The 24,415-nt window shown below is 44.3% G+C and overlaps 1 protein-coding gene across 2 annotated transcripts; it reads right to left on the reverse strand.

Annotated features, from left to right (window-relative positions):
• Window positions 1-1,376: 1,376 nt before the first annotated feature.
• eef1akmt2 (EEF1A lysine methyltransferase 2) lies at window positions 1,377-22,499 on the reverse strand. Of its 2 annotated transcripts, XR_013499015.1 has the most exons (7): window positions 22,366-22,483; window positions 13,359-13,424; window positions 10,078-10,192; window positions 7,552-7,659; window positions 3,552-3,768; window positions 3,171-3,249; window positions 1,377-2,219 (listed from the first exon to the last, which is right to left on the reverse strand). XR_013499015.1 is itself a non-coding variant. In XM_078224375.1 (6 exons), exons 1-6 carry the CDS (start codon window positions 22,470-22,472, stop codon window positions 2,122-2,124), a joined length of 711 nt encoding a protein of 236 aa, XP_078080501.1. In that variant the 5' UTR covers window positions 22,473-22,499; the 3' UTR covers window positions 1,377-2,121. The 2 variants fall into 2 exon arrangements, 1 of the variants encoding a protein (XP_078080501.1); XM_078224375.1 differs by lacking the exon at window positions 3,171-3,249 and having other exon boundaries at window positions 22,366-22,499.
• Between the last annotated feature and the right edge of the window lie 1,916 nt (window positions 22,500-24,415).

Below are 24,415 nucleotides of genomic sequence, written 5' to 3' on the forward strand. Positions count from 1 at the left end.
CCAACCAACAAGGTCTCAGGTATGATTTGATCTCGGCCGAGGTGGCAGCAGATGGGCCAATATTAGCCTCAGTAAATTGGGGCTAGGGCGAGAAAGCAGGACCAGAATCCCCATTATCCACTGCAATTAGATTTGATTCCTTTTCTCCAAGTTAACTGACCTTTCCCAAGGCAAGCAGATACAAGGAGTGTGAAACTGATCTTCAGCAGTCACGCAAAAGAGGTGATAGTCAATTGACAGTCTATTTTCCACCTCTTTTCCATTGAAAGCAATACAAAAAAGTGGACAAGTGTAAAATTGGTGTAACTCATAATCAATTTCCCAAAGTTAGGGGGAGTCTAAAACTAGAGGGCATAAGTTTAAGGTGAGAGGGGAGAGATACAAAAGGTCCGGAGGGGCAATTTTTTCACACAGAGGGTGGTGAGTGTCTGGAACGAGCTGTCAGAGGTAGTAGTAGAGGCGGGTACAATGTTGTCTTTTAAAAAGCATTTAGATGGTTACATGTGTAAGATGGGTATAGAGGGATATGGGCCAAATGCAGGCAGTTGGGGCTAGCTGAATAGTAAAAACTGGGCGGCATGGACAAGTTGGGCTGAAGGGCCTGTTTCCATGCTGTAATCCTCTATGACTCTGTTTTCTGCTTCTGCTGAACGCCAATTTCACCCCCAACTGGCTTCAAATGCCCTGAGCATGAGGGAAGGGGCAATAATTCACCATTGCTCTTGTTACCGATTGCAATCTAATGTGCGTGGCTAATGTAGCAGGATAGAATGGGGGTTGCCCTCCACGATCAATAGTTTCTCACAATAGTCATGAAGGCTAGCCACTTGGGTGAAAGATATTGCAGGATTGATTGTCTGACCTTTCCAAATCTAGCAACTGTAATCTGCATCCCAGCAAGGATTGGCACCTTCAGAATGGAGGGAAAGAAACAGTTAAAGAAAAAACAAGGGAAATAGGAAAGCATTCAAGGACTCCCTTTTAGCAGTATTGGACTCGAACTTCACTCTGCTAGAGGCCAAATTCAACATGCAGCTGTTATTTTCTCCCCTCTTTTTTCTTTTCTGAGTTACTACCTCCAGTGGCAATTCCTGGCTTCTCCAGTACCAATTGTAAATTAAAAGCAAAATACTGCGGATGCTGGAATCGGAAACAAAAACAGAAAATGCTGGAAAACCTCAGCAGGTCTGATAGCATCTGTGGAGAGAGGATAGAGCCAACATTTCGAGTCTGGATGACCCTTCGTCAGAACCCGATGAAGGGTCATCTAGACGCGAAACGTTGGCTCTATTCTCTCTCCACAGGTATTGTCAGACCTGCTGAGTTTTCCAGCATTTTCTGTTTTTGTACCAATTCTAAATGTTGTGTCATTTTTTAAAAAAAATGAGTTTTATTTACCAAGGTAATTGACTATCAAACACAATTCATCATTGCCAAGGCACAAGAACTTGTAAATACTTACATTTGTAATATGCAAACCCTACACAACGTGTTGTCTAACATCTTTAAGGTTGAGAGCCTAAGTTCTTTACAGCTTTCAAATCACCCACAATCATTCTGACATGTAACACCCACCAAAACAATCTCTGATGTTTTTCATACAGACTAAGAACATGGTGCAAAATAAGGCTGTTATGAATTCACTGCATTCTTGGAATGAATGACTGAACTGCAATCTGTTGTTTTCACACTGAAGATCTTCCCAAGTACAGATCGTGTAACTGTGATGCCACAGATTCATGCATTCCCAGTCTGCTGCCACCAGAGGCCATTAGTGCACTTTGTGAAGGCTGAGATGTTACAGTCTGATCGATGCAAGGTGGGGGACTAATAACAAGTTCTTCGTCATAAAAGCTGCATGTCATTTTAGGGTACATTTTTTTTTATAACTGTTTCAGTTACAGCTTCGAGCTCTGTTGAGTGATTGACCTCAGACTGAAAGTAATCATTTTCACAAAGGAGTGTTCATTGACTAGAACATCTTGAAGTTAAGGTGCATAAATAATAGAAAAATCAAATCGCATGGAACAAGTTGCAGTTTGTTTAAGGATTCAGATTCTAGAAAAGCAGCAGTTTGGAGCTGAACACAGGGAGAGTCTTGTGATCTGCAGCTATCCTGGCTCATTCTTTCCGTTTGAACACCAGCGCCGTGACACTATTTCCAACCTTTCCTCCAAACTGGAATTTAGGTGTTGGCAACTCCTGCAGCATCTCAAATCCTGCAATAAAACAAATAAAAAGAGCACATTACAGTTACTGAACGTAGCAACTATATTATCTCTAGAAAGTTAATTGGGTACTTTGAAACATGTTTCTCGGGGGGTACTTAAATGAAGCAGTAGAAGCCAGGAGTGGTCTGGCCCATCAATATAGAGGTTATTGGCATTCCACATTGTTAAAATATACCGAGGTCTGCCAGAATTCCTGTACTTGTCTAATTTGGTTCAACAGATGCGCGCAGGGATCATCTTGCAGCTTTTATTTCATAGCACTGGTGCTGAGCGAGACTGATCTATTTACTAGACTGAAGGCATCTGGGGGAAGCAACCAAAATCTCCTGGCATTCATTGATCTCCTTCAGTAGTTGCCTGAAAAAGGACAAAGATAATGCCATGGAAGGTTACAGCCACGAGGAAGTGGTTTGTAGAACAGGCATAAGTTACAGCGCAGAAAGAGGCCATTCAGCCCACCTTATCAGCACTGGCCAAAAAATACGAGGAAACAAAAATATAATCCCACTTTCCAGCATCCAGTCCGTAGCCTTGCAGGTTACAGGGGAGGCGATGGCCTAGTGATATTATCACTAGACTATTAATCCAGAAACTCAGCTAATGTTCTGGGGACCCGGGGGTTTGAATCCTGCCACGGCAGATGGTGGAATTTGAATTCAATGAAAAATAGCTGAAATTATGAATCTACTGATGACCATGAAACCATTGTTGATTGTCAGAAAAATCCATCTGGTTTACTAATGTCCTTTCGGGAAGGAAATCTGCCGTCCTTACCCGGTCTGGCCTACATGTGACACCAGAGCCACAGCAATGTGGTTGGCTCTCAACTGGCCTCTGAACAAGGGCAACTAGGGACGGGCAATAAATGCCGGCCAGCCAGTGATGCCCATGTCTCAAGAATGAATAAAAAGACAGCACTTCAGGTGAAGATCCAGGTACCTTTTAAATGAGTTGAGCGTTTCAGCCTTAACCACCCATTCAAACAGTGAATTCCAGGCGCCACCATCCAGAAATCAAACTTAGTGATGGAAAAGGTAAAAGGAGGCTTGTAAGTCAAAGATTTCTTACATTGTCAGGTATTTGTACACTTTTATTAGAGTTTCTATTTCAAACACATTTCATACAACCCAGAATAATCCAACTATAAATAGCTTCACCTACTGCACAGAAATGATGCACAGCAAAAAATAACAATGTCAGAATGCTAAAATATGGCTTTGAAGCTATCTTCCTTACTCAATAAAATGTTTCGTCTCAGGCTTAAAGATAATAAAGCTGGTAATTTAAAAGACCAGTGAAATGATGATAGAAATGAAATACCTTCACTGAAGTGATTGACCAGTTCCTCTCTGGTCCAGTTACACGATGTTACAATGAACAGGCCTCCATCCTGCAGAACACTATGCAAGGTCCGCTGATATAAACTCCGTTTTTCAGCTGGACGGTCAGGACTAAGGCTAATGGCATCAAAGGTTCCCTTGTCTATGCAAATGTCATACTGAGAAATGTTAGGAGCTGGATGCAAAAAGTCTGCCACCTAAAAATAAAAAAAGCCATATTAAGAATAAAATTTCAGACGTTCCAACTGCTCCAGTTTATTGGCACAGACGAGGGTTTGGATGGGGGGAAACTTGTGTTATTCATATAATCTATAGTGCAGAAGGAGGCCATTTGGCCCATCGAGCTTGCACCGACAATAATCCCACCCAGGCACCATCCTATCCCTGTAACCCCACATATTTACTCTCCTGATCCCCCTGACATTAAGGGGCAATTTAGCATGGTCAATCAACCTAACCGCACATCTTTGGACTGTGGGAGGAAACCAGAGCACCCGGAGGAAACCCACGCAGACACGGGGATATTGTGATCACATTTCTTCCACCCAGGAATAATCATTTAGCTAAAACCGTCATTATTACAATTATCCATAAGCTCATCTATGTGGCCAAGTTGGATGATTGATCAATACAGCAGAGCGATGTGGACCATTACAATTAGCTCTGATGAATATTTGGCACATTCCCTTCTTCAAGCAGGACAGTTATCTATGATGATTAAAAGGAGGAATTTAATTGTGGGCTAAAGTTAAAAATTCCCTACCGACCGATAGCAAGAATTGATTAATGTGTAAAAAGTGAACATGGCAACAATTCATTATTGCTACATTTATCCAAACTGTGAGTAAAACAATTTCCAGTGCCTTCAATTATCCTATTATTTGCAGCACTTAGTCACGAGGGGGAGCTGATGCAGAATCAATGTCAGTGCAGTTAAAACTATTGGTTGGTGCCACAGCTTGAGCAGCATGCCTGAGAAATGCTTAAAATTCCAACACAGACAAAGGACTTGCAAGGATTAAAAATAAACTTGGCATCAGAACACACCTCCTTCGTTTGTTATGTTACCAGCAATTAACTTCGAGCAATTACTCTGTATAATTTATGAGCCAATTACACCCAAAGATCTATTTTAATTGCATTAACTCTACATTCCAGCTAACCCTTCCATTTAGGAATGTACAAGTTGCCTCCCAGTTTCTCTGAACACTTGAGAGCATATCGTCCACATTCCTTTCCCGCTCGACTGACACTTTTGAGGATTACCCCCCAGAACTAATACACGGGGAACGCGACGAGCTACGAATCCAAACTTGAAGCTGTTTGCATTGCAGTGGCTGCCTTCTGGGGCATCGCAACTCATTCCCTGCCTCTCCTGAACTCTCTTGTCTGGCACTATCCTCAAAACTGCTGTTTTTCTGCTTGAGAAACTGTTCTTGTAGGGATCAAAGCCATAGTGGTGATGGTTGTTAACCTGCAATCCGATTCAGATCTCACTGGTGAAATTCAATAAAGCATGGGCTAGCCCCAGAAAACTGCCATCGAATCTGACAGATTGTCATAAAGACTCAACTCATTCAGTAATATCTTAAGGGAAGGTTCTCCCCTACTTGGTCTCATCCATGTAAGACTCCAATCCCACATTAGGTGGTTGACTTTTACTGCCCTCAGGACAACTAGGAGGACAATGAGTGCTGTCTTGCCAGTGTTATCCATATTACAAGACCAAATTTTTAAAATCTCCTTTCTTTAACAACTGACCATTCTTAGGTTTTTCTTTGTTCTCAAGTCCTGGACTGTCCTGCAACTACATTCCTACTTCTCTCACCATTCCCTCTTCAAATCATTCTAACCTAGCTCTGACCCATCCACATTACAGAGACCATTCTGATCAAAGTCACAAATGATGTCTTGTACGGTTGTGACCGTCGCTGCTCTTTCTCTCTCTTTCCATCCTTCTCCACTTTTCTGTTATCCTCAAGGTCAGCAATCACTTCATCTTACAGCAATGTCTTCTCTGCTATCCAGTTCTGGGGCACAGCCCTCTCCTGGCGTTGCTGTTTCTTTAAATTCATTCATGGGATTTGGGCATGGTTGGCTGGGCCAGCTTTTATCACCCATTCCTAATTAACCTTGAACTGAGGGCATTTTAGTAGTCAACCTGTGATAACCCCCATGACTTGTATGGGGAATCACTGATTGACCTCCTTGTAGGACTCATTGAATACAAGCTCTCTGGGGATTGGTAATTAACTAACCAGGTGGAGCTCATATACCGAGGCCTGTATAAAGCAGGCCCCCGAGTGGGGTATTCCTTCGTCCCGTTAGGACCTGTTGTGTTCACCACAGTTTTCGCTTTGCTTTCCTTTATTTTGTGCAATAAAACACTGTTCCTTTACAGCCAACTCCTGGAGTTATTATACAACCATATCGGTATGGGCCTGGAGTCACATGTAGGCCAGACCAGGTGAGGATGGCAGATTTCTTTCTCTAAAGGACATCAGTGAACCAGATGAGTTTTTACAATAGTCGACAATGGTTCCATGTTCATCATTAGACTTTTAATTCTAGATTTTAATTGAACTAAAAATTTCACCATCTGCTCTGGTGGGATTCAAACCGGGGAACCCAGTGCATTACCCTGGTCTCTGGATTACTAGTCCAGTGATAATTCCACCACACCACCACCTCCCCCTTCAAAGGGCTTAAGAACTGGAAAATTTACAATAAAACCACAGACAACTCAGTGGGTAAAGGCAATAGGCAAATTGGATCATCCAAACCAGGATGTCCTAGGCCACCCAGAGTAAGAGTACCTTGACAAGTGAGTTGCTACATTATTGGAACCATAACCCCAGTCATTGGCTAAGTCGCTGTCTTCAATGGGTGAGGGAATGAGGTGGAGGAACACAGAGAAGGAAATGATCTCCAAGTCACAGTTTTGGAAAAATTAGAAATTCACAAGGGAAGTTTTAAAGAAAAATTCTAGGGAGCCTTATGACACAGCACATTGATGTATCAACAAGCTACACCAGAGGCCAGTAAGATGCAGGTTTGTGTCAGTGTTTTTGAATGGGGCGAATTCCCAACCTCATCCAAGCCACACGAAAAAAGGTTCAGTGCAACCGATATGATTCTCCTCAGAGCGGGTAGTTATTTGCAGAAACATCAACCACTTCTCCATTGCCAGTCAGAGACTTATAATGACTCCAGGAGTCGGCTGTGAAGGAACAGTTCTTTTATTGCACGAGATGAAAATAAACAATAACCACAAGCCCCAACCTGGACTAAAAGGTTAGTGGACCCTCTCAGGGAGTTGTTGTATACAAGGCTTGGTATACAAGCTCCACCTGGCTGGTTAATTACCAATCCCCAGGGAGCAGGTATCCAATGAGGTCAATTAGTGATTCCCCATGCAGATCATGGGGGTTATCACAAGACTGATATTAGCAGAAAGCTGGAGAGAGTTGCTTCTCAACTTGTGAATGCTATAGAGTTCTTTTCAATCTTTTGGACTAAACAAGTAAACTAAATCAAACTAACCGAAGGAGAAACTAAAAAGGGCAGCCCCCAAAAAGAAAGGAACCGCCCGAAACAAAAGACAAAGCAGAAAGGAAACTTAAAACATCAAACTAAAATATGATTAAAGAGGTCGATAATACACCCCCACCCCTGCGATGCCCAGCGGGCATGGAAGGCATCAACAGTGCCCTCGGACACCGCATGCTCCCTCTCCAGCGACACCCGGCCGCAAATGTAGCTGCGATAGAGGGGCAGACAGTCGGGTCGGGCGACCCCCTTTGGTCGCCCGCTGCCTGGACCCGTTTATGGCAGGTTTAGCCAGGCCCAGGAGCATAGAGTTCTTGTCAGGGCAAAATAATTAAATCATTTGAAAGAGCAATGAAAAGAAAGATATATTTGTTGGTGATAAATCTGACATGAGTTTGATGTTTGGAGGAAACACTTGCTAAAATCCATACCTGTAATTTCAAAGACCTCACCCCTTCCTTTTCAGCAATAGCTTTAGCAAGGTCCACAGCAGTAGAAGAATTATCGATTCCAGTCAAGTTAGTAAATCCTGATTTTGCCTTTAATGAATAAAAAAATAGCACATTCGGTATGAAATATCAAATGGTCTGCTTTTTGCCTGTCTCCAACCATTAATATTCCTGATGCTAGCACATTTTCACACTGCCAAGTTTTCAGGCTTGAGAATTGTCCTTCCATTCTCATTTTTAAAAACTGAAAATCTCAAATGATGTACAGGAAGTCTAGCACTGCTGTGAAGTGATTTGTACTTTGCGGCAATGCTGCACGAGGTGTTATACTTTGCCAATTTGACTGCAACAGGAAGAGTAGCGCGAAATCTGCTACAGGAAGCAGGGTCACACGACTTTGAATTGAAATAATAGAGTATAACTTCAGTATCATGTCAAACCCTGTATACAAAGTGCTCAGGCATTCTCTTGGGCCTTCTGAGAACTTTCCAAATTTGCTTTGAATTTTTAAATACTTGATTTGATTTATTATTGTTACATGTAATGGGATACAGTGAAAAGTATTGTTTCTTGCACACTATACAGACAAAATATACTGTTCATAGAGTACATAGGGGAGAAGGAAAGGATAGGTGCAGAATGTAGTTTACAGTTACAGACAGGGTGAAGAGGAAGATCAGTTTAATATATGACCAGCTTAATATACGATCAGTTTAAAGTTTTTAAAGCTTATTTATTAGTGTCACAAGTAGGCTTACATTAACACTGCAATGAAGTTACTGTGAAAATCCCCTAGTCGCCACACTCCGGCGCCTGTTCACTGAAGCGAGAATTTAGCAAGGCCATTGAACTTAACCAGCACATCTTTGGACTGTGGGAGGAATGATGTGGAGATGCCGGCGTTGGACTGGGGTAAACACAGTAAGAAGTCTCACAACACCAGGTTAAAGTCCAACATGTTTATTTGGTAGCAAAAGCCACTAGCTTTCGGAGCGCTCGCTGCTCCTTCGTCAGGTGAGTGGGATTTCAGTTCACAAACAGGGCATATAAAGACGCAAACTCAATTTATAAAATAATGGTTGGAATGCGAGTCTTTACAGGTAATCAAGTCTTAAAGGTACAGACAATGTGAGTGGAGAGAGGGTTAAGCACAGGTTAAAGAGATGTGTATTGTCTCCAGCCAGGACAGTTAGTGAGATTTTGCAAGCCCAGGCAAGTCGTGAGGGTTACAGATAGTGTGACATGATCCCGGTTGAGGCCGTCCTCATGTGTGCGGAACTTGGCTATCAGTCTCTGCTCAGCGACTCTGCGCTGTCGTGTGTCGTGAAGGCCGCCTTGGAGAACGCTTACCCGAAGATCAGAGGCCGAATGCCCATGACCGCTGAAGTGTTCCCCAACAGGAAGAGAACACTCTTGCCTGGTGATTGTCGAGCTGTGTTCATTCATCCATTGTCGTAGCGTCTGCATAGTCTCCCCAATGTACCATACCTCAGGAAATCTTTCCTGCAGCGTATCGGGTAGGCAATGTTGGCCGAGTTGCAAGTGAATGTACCGTGTACCTGGTAGATGGTGTTCTCACGTGAGATGATGGCATCCGTGTCGATGATCCGGCATGTCTTGCAGAGGTTGCTGTGGCAGCGAGCACTCCGAAAGCTTGTGGCTTTTGCTACCAAATAAACATGTTGGACTTTAACCTGGTGTTGTGAGACTTCTTACTGTGGGAGGAAACCAGAGCACCCAGAGAAAAGCCATGCAGACACGGGGAGAATGTGCAAACTCCACACAGACAGTGACCCCAAGCTGGGAATCAAACCCAGGTCCCTGGCATTGTGAGGCAGCTGTGCCAACCACTGTGCCACCATGCCGCTGATAACAGCTTAACATATGATGTATATATATGATATAAAATATGCAGAGAATCCAGAGGCACCTACCTACATTCTCAATCTCACAGACTTGCCCTGCACATGCATGTGATCATCTACACGAGAGCTGTATCCTGGATCCGACAGTTCCAAATACAGCTGGGCAGCAAGCCAGGGATGGGAAACACATATGGAAATTGATATTCACTTGCAATGTTTTTTTTAAGGAAACCATTTACATTTCCATAACGTTAATTACATTCAGAGGTGTCTCAGAGCACTTTATAGGGAGATGGGGCAGCAAATCGACTTCACCTGGGCACTGGGGAGAAATGGTTTAGGAGAGATGAAACCATAGTCAGAGGGTGGGCTGAAGGAGGTTAACCAACCAGAACTCCTGGGAGAGGAGGTTCAAATGGTTAAGGACAAGACAGCCAAAAGAATGGCCACCAACAGAGAAGCAGGGAATGAGAAGAAGACCAATGTCAGAGAATCAGAAGGTGAAGATATCAAGGCCAAAGCTATGAAACTCTGGCAAGGATCTGGGTAACGGAGAGGTAGCTGGAGTGTGGGTAGAATGTTAATTTTGGTTACGATGAATTACATTTCACTCAAATGTTTTTAGGTTACGAAATACACTTACGAGTTCAATCAAAAAAACACCATTTCCTGTCCCAATATCCAGCAGGGCCACATCCTTGGGGATTTTTTGCATTTCCATCCAGGTTATTATACGATCCATGCTTTCTTCACCAAACCTAAAGGACAACAGGGGTTGTTGACCAATGATTATCTCTGAGAAATTACATCAGTATTTATTGCCATGGATTGATTAATAAAATGAGCCTCTCAAACAAGGGAGAACAAACAAACAATAAACCACATACCTGAGGGATCTGTGGGCCATGCAAAATTATAAACACAGTAAGAAGTCTCACAACACCAGGTTAAAGTCCAACAGGTTTATTTGGTAGCAAAAGCCACTAGCTTTCGGAGCGCTGCTCCTTTGTCAGGTGAGTGGGAGTTCTGTTCACAAACAGAGCATATAAAGACACAAACTCAATTTACAAAATAATGGTTGGAATGCGAGACTTTACAGGTAATCAAGTCTTAAAGGTACAGGCAATGTGAGTGGAGAGAGTGTTAAGCACAGGTTAAAGAGATGTGTATTGTCTCCAGACAGGACAGTTAGTGAGATTTTGCAAGCCCAGGCAAGTCATGGGGGTTCCAGATAGTGTGACATGAACCCAAGATCCTAGTTGAGGCCATCCTCATGTGTGCGGAACTTGCCTATCAGTCTCTGCTCAGCGACTCTGCGTTGTTGTGTGTCATGAAGGCCGCCTTGGAGAACGCTTACCCGAAGATCAGAGGCCAAATGCCCGTGACCGCTCCAAGTGTTCCCCAACAGGAAGAGAACACTCTTGTCTGATGATTGTCGAGCGGTGTTCATTCATCCATTGTCGTAGCGTCTGCATGGTCTCCCCAATGTACACACAACGCAGAGTCGCTGAGCAGAAACTGATAGCCAAGTTCTGCACATGAGGACGGCCTCAACTAGGATCTTGGGTTCATGTCACACTATCTGGAACCCCCACGACTTGCCTGGGCTTGCAAAATCTCACTAACTGTCCTGGCTGAAGACAATACACATCTCTGTAACCTGTGTTTAACGCTCTCTCCACTCACAATGTCTGTACCTTTAAGACTTGATTACCTGTAAAGACTCGCATTCCAACCATTATTTTGTTAATTGAGTTTGTGTCTTTATATGCCCTGTTTGTGAACAGAACTCCCACTTACCTGACGAAGGAGCAGCGCTCCGAAAGCTAGTGGCTTTTGCTACCAAATAAACCTGTTGGACTTTAACCTGGTGTTGTGAGACTTCTTACTACAGTTGCTGGAACACAGGGGAGAATGGCCATGTAAACAAAGATAAGATACAGCACTCGACCAACGCGAAGGCCCGTCAATTTTACACACATTCAAATCAACGTTTCGATGTTTCCACAATGAATCTGACAGCTGGGCACTAAGGGGCGACGCACTGTCCGGATTCACAAAAACAAATGTTGGAAATCACACTTCTGACCAAACAAGCTCCTTAAGGAGTTTAACGAGCCGGCGAATGGGTTTCCCCTTCCCTCTTCCCCAACAATTCCAAACTGTGCCGGAGTCATTGGGATGCTGAGATGACCTCCGGGACCACGATTTGGAAAATCTGCTCACACCGGGTCCCAACCCGGTGGGCATTTGAAAATCCGGGCCATTTTCCAGCTGGTGTCATTAACTGCTAATTAAGAACATGAAACCAGGTCAAATATCAGAGAATAACTGCAGTGCCCCTGCTATAGACAGCAATAAACTCTGCACACATTGTGAAATCCTTCTGATCTGCTCCAGGGAACATTCTGTGATAATTCATGTGTCAATATAAATATTCCAAAAATACTGCTCAAGAATTTAAAACACTGACACTGAACTGCTCGAAGTGAACACTAATCTGAACACTAATCTGTCACTATGGCTGTGACCATAAAATTTAGCCAAGGGTCGAATATTATAGAAGAAAGACCAGATCAATGGTTCACTGAAAATATTTCATGCCAACAGCCTTTCACTGTACTATATTCTGTTTGTATGTGCAACAATCTTATTGTGAAGTTTTCTGACATATTTCCTTCTAGACAGCAACAGGGAAGTAATTATTTTTCTCTTTGTAATGCTGATGGAACCATAATTGCTGCTGATAAAACAATAATCAGTTGATCAGTTCTACTGGAATGTAAAGCTACATTTGATTATTTTTTTCAAAATATAATTCACATTCACAGAATCCTATACTGCAGAAGGAGGTTATTCGGCCCATCGAGTCCACACCGACCACAATCCCACCCAGGCCCTATCCCCGTAACGCCATGCATTTACCCTAGCTAGTCCCCCTGACACTAAAGGGGCAATCTAGCATGGTCAATCCACATAATCCACCCATCTTTGGACTGTGGGAGGAAACCGGAGCAGCCGGAGAAAACCCACGCAGACATGGGGAGAATGTGCAAACTCCACATAGTGACCCGAGCCGGGAATTGAACCCAGGTCCCTGGTGCTGTGAGGCAGCAGTACTAACCACTGTGTCAGCGTGCTAACGCAATTTTCTAAATTTATGTCCTTTTGGTTGCTAACCCTCCACCAGTAATGTCCCCTTAATAATCATAGAAACCCTACAGTACAGAAAGAGGCCATTCGGCCCATCGAGTCTGCACCGACCACAATCCCACCCAGGCCCTACCCCCATATCCCTACACATTTTACCCACTAATCCCTCTAATCTACGCATCCCAGGACACTAAGGGGCAATTTTAGCATGGCCAATCAACCTAACCCGCAAATCTTTGGACTGTGGGAGGAAACCGGAGCACCCGGAGGAAACCCACGCAGACACGAGGAGAATGTGCAAACTCCACACAGACAGTGACCCAAGCCGGGTATCGAACCCAGGTCCCTGGAGCTGTGAAGCAGCAGTGCTAACCACTGTGCTACCGTGCCGTCCCATTATTGAAGGAGTGTGGCATTTAGAACTGTGCTACCGTGCCGTCCCATTATTGAAGGCATTTAGAACTGCGTCATTCTCAGACAGTTCCAAGTTATAAATAGTATGTCTGAAATATTCTCAGCAGTGACCCTTGGATACCGACATTGGTCGCTATTTTTGGCAGTGGGACTTTGAGCTTTATCAACAGCTACCTCTTCACTCAGTACATGTTACCATCCCAGCCACGGTATTGCAAGATTTTAAAGTCTGCTTTTTTTTTTCTCAGTTTGACGATATCCTTTAATCACAAAGCCAATAGAGGGCAGGGTGGGGGAAAGAGATATAAGATAGCGCCACTGATACTTATCTAAGGAATAACAGGTTTTGCTTCTCACCAAATCTCACCAACATCGCCCGAGTTGTAAAAGGACTGCAGCTCCCTTTCGTAAGCATGATCCCAACTACAAGATAACAGGAAAAAAACTCAGATGTTTAAAATGAAAAACCAAATCTTCACTGCAAAAGACTGGTGTGAGGCAGAAGAGCGGAATAAACCAAGATACTTAACACAGTTTATTCAACAATGAAACACGATATTTAAATTTCCTCTAAAAAACTGTTATGGTGCAGACAGAGCCCATTGTGTTTCCAGCAATGGTATTGCCCAGATTGTTGTAATAGAGGCATGTATGTGCAGTAGGTTACAAATGATGCTGGTACTCAGTTGTTTCGCTCTATTGCATAGATACTAAAATAGACCAGTCACCACAGCAATTATGCATAGCAGAGAATGTTGAATTTCTTAAAAAGTAGCTATACACATCCAATATTTATCAGGAACGGTAGTGTAGGGGTAATGTTACTGGGCCAGTAATCCCGAGGGCTCGACTAATGGTCCAGAGATTTGTGTGCAAATCTCAGTATGACAGCTGGCAGAATTTAAATTCAAGAAATTAAATAAACCTAGTCTCAGTAATGATGACCATGGGATCACTGGATCGCCTGATTCACCAGGCCTCCTAGGCAGCACCTTCCAAATCCACCATCACCACCATCTAGAAGGATTAGGACAGCAGACACATGGGAACATCACCACCTGCCAAGTTCTCCTCGAAGCCGCAGATCATCCTCACTTGTAGAATCATAAAATCCCTACAGTGCAGAAAAAAGCCATTCGGCCCATCAAATCTGCACCGATCTCCGAGGAGCATCTTACCCAGGCCCATCCCTTGCCCTACCCCCATAACCCCACACATTTACCAGGCTCATCCGCCTAAGCTACAATTCTTGGGATACTAAGGGACAATTTAACATGGTCAATTCCCCCAACCTGCACATCTTCGGACTGTGGGAGGAAACTGGGGCACCCGGAGGAATTCCATGCAGACACAGGGAGAACGTGCAAACTTTACACCGACAGTCGCCCAAAGGTGGAATTGAACCCGGGTCCCTGGCACTGTGGGACAGCAGTGCTAGCCATTGTGCCACCATGTCAAAACAGAGTAGACCAGTAACAGCCTCTAGTCATACTCACTGAATTATACCTTATAGTCAAAGTCCCAGGCTCCTTCATCACCATCCCTGGGATATGTTCCATCCCGCGGGTAGAACAGACCTACCAGAGATGCTAGCACAGAGTAATACAATTGAAAGGGAGTTACCCAGGGAGTCGTCAACATTGACTCTGGACTCCATGAACTCTCAAGGCATCAGGTCAGTCATGGTGAAGGAAGCCTCCTGCTGGTTACCACCTCCCACCCGCCCTCCTCAGTGCAACTCGATTTTAAACAGTACAGAGAAGAAGGACTGAAGTTGGAAATTGTGTGTGGGGAATTTTCAGGCTGGCAGAGGCTCAGCCCTCACCATTAACGGAGACGGCAGGATGGGCACAATGCCATTTCACAATCTAACAAACGTTGATTGGCAGAAACCAGGACTTCTGCCTGTCACCAGGAGGAGGTTCCGCTTTGGAGAGGTGCTGGCCAATCAGATTAGCAGACAACTCTCCCATCATTCCTGGATCAGCGTTGCAATGGTCATAGAGTCATAGAGGTTTACAGCATGGAAGCAGGCCCTTCAGCCCAACTTGTCCATGCCGCCCAGTTTTTATCACTAACCTAGTCCCAATTGCCCGCATTTGGCCCATATCCCTCTATACCCATCTTACCCATGTAATTGTCTAAATGCTTTTTAAAGACAAAATTGTACCCGCCTCTACTACTGCCTCTGGCAACTCGTTCCAGACACTCACCACCATCTGAGTGAAACAATTGCCCCTCTGGACACTTTTGTATCTCTCCCCTCTCGCCTTAAACCTATGCCCTCTAGTTTTAGACTCCCCTACATTTGGGAAACGATTTTGACTATCTATCTCATCTATGCCCCTCATTATTTTACAGATCATTATAAGATCCTAAGCCTCCTACGCTCCAGGGAAAAAGTCCCAGTCTAGCAAGCCTCTCCTTATAACTCAAACCATCAAGTCCTGGTAGCATCCTAGTAAATCTATTCTGCACTCTTTCTAGTTTAATAATACCCTTTCTATAATAGGGTGACCAGAACTGTACACAGTATTCCAAGTGTGGCTTACTAATGTCTTGTACAACTTCAACAAGACGTTCCAACTCCTGTATTCAATGTTCTGACCAATGAAACCACACATGCCGAATGCCTTCTTCACCACTCTGTCCACCTGTGATTCCACTTTCAAGGAGCTATGGACATGTACCCCTAGATCTCTTTGTTCTGTAACTCTCCCCAACGCCCTACCATTAACTGAGTAAGTCCTACCCTGGTTCAACCTACCAAAATGCATCACCTCACATTTATCTAAACTAAACTCCATCTGCCATTCGTCAGCCCACTGGCCCAATTGATCAAGATCCTGCTGCAATCCTAGATAACCTTCTTCACTGTCCACTATGCCACCAATCTTGGTGTCATCTGCAAACTTACTAACCATGCCTCTTAAATTCTCATCCAAATCATTAATATAAATAACAAATAACAGTGGACCCAGCACTGATCCCTGAGGCGCACCGCTGGTCACAGGCCGCCACTTTGAAAAACAACCCTCTACAACTACCACGGTGAGGTAGCCAGTTTTGTATCCAATTGGCTACCTCACCGTGGATCCCGTGAAATTTTACCTCATTCAACAACCTACCAGCTATCTGCCTGGAACTAAATGCTAAGAACCGAAGGAAATGGTAACCCCCCCCACCCCGTGGTATTTATGGTGGGGGGGGTTCAGCTGTGATAATGTCATTAAATATCAAGGAGATGCAGATTCTCTCCTGAAGGAGAAGATCATTTTCTGGCACTTTTGTAACAAATATGTGACTTGGCATTTAACAGCTGAAGTTTGAATATATCCAGATTTTGCTGCATATGGACTCAGTCTGCCTCAGTATATGAGGAGCTGCAAATGGTGCTGATTGGGAAGGATGTGATGACTGCATGACATAGTGTGGTGACCAGAACTGCACACAGTACTCCAGCTGTGGCTTAATGAGTGTTTTATACAGTTCCACCATAACCTCCCTGCTCTTAAATTCTATGCCTCGGCTAATAAAGACAAGTATCCCATGTGCCTTCTTAAACTCCACAAAGTGTAGGCCTATCCTACTCAACCTCTCATCATAGAACAACCCTCCCATCTCAGAAATCCAGCTAGTGAACCTTCACTTTGCTGCCTCCAAGACAAGGATATCCTACATTAGATCAGGAGACAGAAATTGTGCATTGTACTCCAGGTGTGGTCTCACCAATAACCCATACAATTGTAGTAAGATGTACTCTGGCGTTCTCTGATCTCTCTGTGGCATTGCACTCGGCAGTGGCGTGCCATTTGCTGGTGGTGGGATCTTCTGGTCCCGCTGCTATCAATGGGATTTCTCACTGATTCCACCCCATGCCGCCAGGAGACATGCAGTGGTGGTGCACCATCGGCAGGGCATGGTCTCTTGTTATTCTCCTCACGATAAAGCCCATGTGCCATATGCCTTCCTAATTTCTTACTATATCTGAATGCTAACTTTCTATGTTTCTTGTATGAGGACAGAGATTTCGGTGAACACCAACATCTGAAAGTTTACCATTTAAAGAATATTCTGATTTTTTATTCTACCTATCAAAGTGAACCTCATATTTCCCCACATTATAATCTGTCACCTTCTTGCCCACTCACATAACTAACCTATATCCATTTGTAGCCTCTTGGTGTGCCCCTCACAGCTTACTTTACCACCTAATTTTGCAGAACTAATGTGGACACTCTTGGTACTTTCACCCAAGTCCTTATTGCAAATAAGGACAATATTGCAATATTCCAAATAGGAAATTTGGCATGTCAGCTATGACTCTCACCAACTTTTACAGATGCACCATAGAAAGCATTCTTTCTGGTTGTATCACAGCTTCGTATGGTTCCTGCTCTGCTCAAGACCGCAAAGAACTACAAAAGGTCGCGAATGTAGCCCAATCCATCACGCAAACCAGCCTCCAATCCATTGACTCTGTCTACACTTCCCGCCGCCTCGGCAAAGCAGCCAGCATAATTAAGGACCCCACTGACCCCAGACATTCTCTCTTCCACCTTCTTCTGTCGGGAAAAAGATACAAAAGTCTGAGGTCACGTACCAAACGACTCAAGAACAGCTTCTTCCCTGCTCCTGTCAAGACTTTTGAATGGACCTACCTTGTATTAAGTTGCTCTTTCTCTGCACCCTAGCTATGACTGTAACACTACATTCTGCATTCTCTCATTTCCTTCTCTATGAACGTTATGCTTTGTCTGTATAGCGCGCAAGAAACAATACTTTTCACTGTATGTTAATAAACATGACAGTATAAATCAAATCAAAATCAAATCAAATTTTAAATAATTAAAGTCCTAGCACTGATCCATCTTATTTTCTACCTGCCAGTTTGAAAACGGCCTGTTTAACCCGACTCTCTAATATATTACCCCAACTCCCCGAGAGCCCTTATCTTACATAATAACCTTTAATGTGGCACCTTATCAAAGTTTTTAGGAAATCTAAATATACTGCATTTGCTGGATCCCCACTACCCTGCTAGTTGCAATCTCAAAATACTACAATCAGTTTGTCAAACACAATCTTCCTTCCATCGCACCATGTTGACTCTGCATGATAATATTTTAATTTTCTCAGTCCCTTGTTAACACCTCCTTCATTATGGATTCTAACAAATCTCTTTGTTTCAGATCATCTGTAATCATACAGTTATAGTCTTTGAGGTACAAAGCACAGAAAAGGGCCCTTCAGCCCATTGCGTTTGTGGTGCTCAAACCACCTAACTATTCTAATCCCATTTTCCAGCACTTTGCCCCGAGCCTTGAATGCCTTGGCACTGCAAGTACACATCTAAATACTTCTTCATGTTATGACGGTCTCTGTCCCCACCACCCTTTCAGGCAGTGAGTTCCAGACTTCCACCACCCTCTTGGTGAAAAAGTTTTTCATGATGTTCCCCCGAAACCTCTTCCCCCTTACCTTAATTCTAAGCCTCCTAGTCATTGTCCATCCACCAAGGGGAAAAGTTTCTTTCTGTCTACTCTATCTAGGCCTCTCATTATTTTATACATCTCAATCATGTCCCCCCTCAGACTCCTCTGCTCCAAGGAAAACAACCCTTGGAGCAATCTCTCTTCATAACTAAATCCCCCCGGCCCAGGCAGCATCCTGGCAAATCTCCTCTGCACCCTTTCCAGTGCTATCATATGCCTCCTGTAATGTGGATTCCAGAACTGTGCACAATATTCTAGCTGTGGCCTAACCAACATTTTATATAGTTCCAATATGACCTCCTTGCTCTTAAACGCTATGCCTCGGCTAATAAAGGCAACTATACATTTGCCTTCTTAACCACTTTATCCACCTGTCCTGTTACCTTAAAGGACCGGTATACATGCACAACAAGTTTGCTCTGATCCTTGGTGCTTCCAAGGGACCTGCTTTCATCATGTATTCCCTTGCTTTGTTTATCCTGCCTAAGTGCATCATTTCGAACTTAGCCGGATTGAATTCCATTTCATAGAACCATAGAATCCCGACAGTTCAGAAGGAGGCCATTTGGCACATCGAGCCTGCACTGACTCTCCAACAGAGCATCCCACCTAGGCCCTCTTCCCTATTTGCCACCCTACCAATTTTTGTATCACCTGCGAACTTACTGATCAACCCTCCTACATTCAAGTCTAAATCAGTTATATAAACCACCAACAGCAAGAACCCCAACACTGATCCCTGCGGGACCCCACTGGACACAATCTTCCAGTCAGAAAAACACCTCTCGACCACCACCCTTTGCTTCTTGCCACTCAGTCAATTCTGGATTCAATTTGCCAAATTTCTTTGGACTATGTCAAATACATTGTTCGCATCTACACACCTCTTCAATCAAGTTGGACAGAAATGACCTCCCTTAAGAAAATCACGCTGACCATTCTTGATTAATCCCTGCCTCTCCAAATGCAGATTAATTCTGTTTCTCAGAATTGCTTTCAATAGTTTCCCGAACACTGAGGTTAGACTGACTGGCCTGTAGTTTACTGGTTTATCCCTTCTTGAGTAATGGTACCACATTGGTTTTCCTCCAGTCCTCCAGCACCTCTCCTGTGGCCAGAGAGTAATTGAAAATTATTGCCAGCGTCCCTGCTATTTCCTCCCTTGCCTCACTCAACAGCCTGGGGTACATTTCATCCGGCCCTGGAGGTTTATCTACTATTAAGCCTGCCAGATCTCTTGCTGAAATCCTCATTCATGCTTTTGGTACTTCTGGACTTCACTATTTTGACATACTCCCAGCTGGTCTCCCACATTCTATGCTCCATAAATTTGAGATCATCCAAAACTCTGCTGCCTATGTCTTCATTCACAGCAAGCCCTTTTCCCTGTCACCCCTATGTTTGCTTACCTACATTGGCTTCTGGTGAAGAAACAGGAATTTTCTGGTTCCAACTGCCCCGAGACCAGAAATTCCCACCCGAAGTCAACAGACCTTTCGGTGGTTTGTCAAATTTTCCGTCCTGCCTGCAGCAATTCCCGTGGGGGCAGGGCCAGGAAATTTAGAATCATAGAATCCCTACAGCGCAGAAGGAGGCCATTCGGCCCATTGAGCCTGCACCGACAACAATCCCACCCAGACCTTATCCCCGTAACCCCAGGTATTTACCCTGCTAGTCCCCATAACCTACACATCGTGGGACACTCAGGACAATTTATCATGGCCAATCCACCTAACCTGCACATCTTTGGAGTGTGGGAGGAAACCGGACCCCCCCGGAGGAAACCCACGCAGACACGGGGAGTACATGCAATCTCCACACAGACAGTGACCCAAACCGGGAATCGGACCCGGGTCCCTGGCATTGTGAGGCAGCAGTGCTAACCACTGTGCCACCTTCAAACCACCTTGACTTATCTCCTTGACTTTAAAATTCACATCCTTGTTTTCAAATCCTTCCATGGCCTCGCTGCTCACGATCACTGTAATCTCCTCTGGCTCCACAACCCTCCGAGATATCCGGGCTCCTCTAATTCTGGCCTCTCAAACATTCTCAATTTTAACTACTCCACCATTGGTGGCTGTGCCTTCAGTTGCTCTGGATAACCAATCCCCATCCACACACACGCACATACCTCTTCAAATCTCTATCTTGCTTTCTTCCTTTTAGGTTCTCCTACCTCTTTGACCAAGCCTTTGGTCATTTGTCCTAATATCTCTTTATGTTGCTTGGTGTCATATAGTTTGTTTTAAATTGCTCCTGTGAAGCACTTGGAGATGTTTCATTCCATTAAAGATACTCATGTTGTTTGTTGACCTGAAGCTGTAAGAGACAATGGGTCACTCCAATTCAATACACACTCTTATCTCGAGCCGGTGTGTTCTGCCGATCATAGAGTCATGATGTGGAGCTAGCATTGGATTGGGGTAAGCACAGTAAGAAGCCTCACAACACCAGGTTAAAGTCCAACAGGTTTATTTGGTAGCACGAGCTTTCGGAGCACTGCCCCTTCATCAGGTGAGTGGGAGTTCTGTTCACAAACACAACAGAACTCCCACTCACCTGATGAAGGAGCAGTGCTCTGAAAGCTTGTGGCTTGTGCTACTAAATAAACCTGTTGGACTTTAACCTGGTGTTGTGAGACTTCTTACAGAATCATAGAGTCATACAGTGCAGAAGAGGCCCTTCAGCCCATTGAGTCTGCACATGCAAGAAACACCTGACCCCCTACCTAATCCCATTTACCAGCACTTGGCCCATAGCCTCGAATGTTATGACGTGCCAATAGAAACCCTACAGTACAGAAAGAGGCCATTCGGCCCATCGAGTCTGCACCGACCACAATCCCACCCAGGCCCTACCCCTACATATTTTACCCGCTAATCCCTCTAATCTATGCATCCCAGGACACTAAGGGGCAATTTTTAGCATGGCCAATCAACCTAACCCGCACATCTTTGGACTGTGGGAGGAAACCGGAGCACCCGGATGAAACCCACGCAGACACGAGGAGAATGTGCAAACTCCACACAGACAGTGACCCAAGCCGGGAATCGAACCCAGGTCCCTGGAGCTGTGAAGCAGCAGTGCTAACCACTGTGCTACCGTGCCGCCAAGTGCTCATCCAGGTACTCTTTAAAGGATGTGAGGCAACCCGCCTCTACCACCCTCCCAGACAGCGCATTCCAGACCATCACCACCCTCTGGGTAAAAACGTTTTTCCTCACATCCCCTAAACCTCCTGCCCCTCGCCTTGAACTTGAGTCCCCTCGTGACTGACCCTTCAACTAAGGGGAACAGCTGCTCCATATCCACCCTGTCCATGTCCCTCATAATCTTGTACACCTTGATCAGGCCACCCCTCAGTCTTCTCTGCTCCAACGAAAATAACCCAAGTCTATCCAACCTCTCTTCGTAACTTAAACATTGCATTCCAGGCAGCATCCTGGTGAATTTCCTCTGCACCCCTCCAGTGTGAAGGCTGTTGCTTGGCTAGTCTGTAGGGTGACTCTCCAGTACCCTGTGAAGATCACTTTACAATGTTGGTTGGGCTGAGGCTCCCTGCGTTTTGTCCTGAGACAGGGGTTATTGCCAAGTGCTTTATCCGATATTCACCTGATGGGATTCAGGCCAAGACTAGTTACAGCTCGGCGGGTTGCTCTGCCCTTGCAAAGAGCGGGGGAATTAGGAATCAAGGGTAGGACTGGAGTCACAGGGATCATTCTGCATCAACTGTGCAGTGTGTGAGTCACATTTCATTGCATTTCAGTAAACACCTTGCTGACTGTCTTACTTTTCATTGAAATGCAGCCCGCCTTTGCACAACTGAAATGCAACTTAACAAAGAGCAAAGTATCAAGAGCACATACTATTCCTTCGTTCCTAATTTGGAAGGTTGGAATTCATCACTGGACGGGGACTGAGCTCCTGCTTTTTCCTGCCTCTCGCAGCCATGTGGACACTCAGCATCTTCCATCGCTGTTGACCCAGGAAGTCGGTCTACTTGGTCATGGCAGAGACGTGCCGGTAATGAGTGTGACTAACCAGGCGGCCGCCATCTTTGTGACTGGCAAAATTGATGCTCTCACTATGAAACCTTGCAAGTTTGGATTTCGAATCCTGGATCAAGCACCACCTAATTCAGAATGATTAAAATGGTCGTCGAACTGTACAAACAGTTAAAAGTAAAGCAACATCTATTTGGTTTGTCCTGTTTTTTGAGTAACCTGAACAGGGAGTCATCCTTTGATTTTAATTTTGGACTGGTAATGTTTGGGAGTTGTGGGGAGGGTGTGGTGGTGATTCTGTTTCCTATGTTCAACCGTGTCCCTTCAGTGGAGGTGACCAAACATCCTCTCCCCCTCCCTTTACTTAATTCGTTCACGGGGACATTGGTGTCACTGGTAAACACAGTAAGAAGTCTCACAACACCAGGTTAAAGTCCAACGCCGGCATCTCCACATCGTCACTGGTAAAGCCAGCATTTATCACCCTTTGCAAAGTTGTACTTTTAAAAATTCATTTGTGGGAAATGGGCGTTGCTGGCTGGCCAGCATTTATTGCCCATCCCTAGTCACCCTTGAACTGAGTGGCTTACTAGGCCATTTCAGAGGCAATTAAGAGTCAACCACATTGCTGTGGCTCTGGAGTCACATGTCGGTCAGACCAGGTAAGGACAGCAGATTTCCTTCTCTAAAGGACATTAGTGAACCAGATGGGTTTTTATGACAATTGACAATGGTTTCATGGTCATCAGTAGATTCTTAATTCCAGATATTTTTTATGAATTCAAATTCCACCATTTGCAGTGGTGGGATTCAAACCCGGGTCCCCAGAACATTAGCTGAGTTTCTGGATTAATAGTCAAGCGATAATACCAGCAGGCCATCCCTCCCCAAGCTGCGAACCACCTCTCTGAATACAGCTGAATGGAGAAACATAGAAAATAGAAGCAGGAGTAGGCCATTCAGCCCTTCAAATCTGCTCCACCATTCATTTTGATCATCAAATTCAATATCCTGATTCTGCCTTCCCCCCATATGCCATGGTCCCTTAAGCCCCAGGAGCAAAGGGCAGCTAAGTATCAATCACATTGCTGTGGCTGTGGCGTCACGTACAGGACAGACCAGATAAGGATGGCAGATTTCCTTTACAAAAGATAATAATAAACCAGATGTGTTTTAATGACAATCCAGTTTCATGGTCACTACAATTGATTTTTATCTTTGCATTCCAGATGCATTTGATTAATTGACTCTAAATTCCCCCACTGCTGTGGTCGGATTTGAACACATCATTAGTCCAAGTCTTTGGATTACTAATCCAGCAAAAGAGTCACAATCCTACTATACTCCCAGCATATTCCCTTGAGTGGTGTTCAGAAGGTCACAGCATGGAAAGCATGTGTCTATATTATAACATTCCTTTATAAAAATAATATATTGGAATCTCATAAGGTACACAAAATATACTCAGAAGAACTTTCAAGTGAGAATTTCAAATATTTATAAGTTTTATTATCAATATGTAAAAATTAGCAAATAAAATAGACTGGTAAGAAAGAGAAAGTACTTTCATTGCACTGCATAGGCACAGTGGACAGATCATCTAGTTCTGGGTATAAAAACCTAATGCTCCATTTGAATTCAAAATGATATATCCATGAGGTCAAAATGGAGCTCATATCTAACAATCTGCCAAATCTCAGCTACAACCTGTCCCAGATTAGATCTGGCCACCCTGCATCCCTATACCCATCAATTAAACAGGAGGACGAGGTTAAAATATTCACAAAAATACCAGTTGACTTGAAATGTCTACTCTCTTTCCACAGATGCTGCCTGACCTGCCGAGTACTTCCAACATTTGCTGGTCTTATTCCAGCTTTTCCTGTTGCAGGACCAGGCATACTGAGAATGA

Source organism: Mustelus asterias, chromosome 11 (genome assembly GCF_964213995.1).
Source record: "Mustelus asterias chromosome 11, sMusAst1.hap1.1, whole genome shotgun sequence".
Taxonomy (NCBI): Eukaryota; Metazoa; Chordata; class Chondrichthyes; order Carcharhiniformes; family Triakidae; genus Mustelus; species Mustelus asterias.

Coding starts and splice junctions, on each gene's coding strand:
- eef1akmt2 (XM_078224375.1), bottom strand. CDS start 22,472: ATGGAAGATGCTGAGTGTCCACATGGCTGCGAGAGGCAGGAAAAAGCA. Junction 13,425..22,365: donor AAATTAGGAACGAAGGAATA/GTATGTGCTCTT, acceptor GTTATCTTGTAG/TTGGGATCATGCTTACGAAA. Junction 10,193..13,358: donor GGCGATGTTGGTGAGATTTG/GTGAGAAGCAAA, acceptor GTTGTCCTTTAG/GTTTGGTGAAGAAAGCATGG.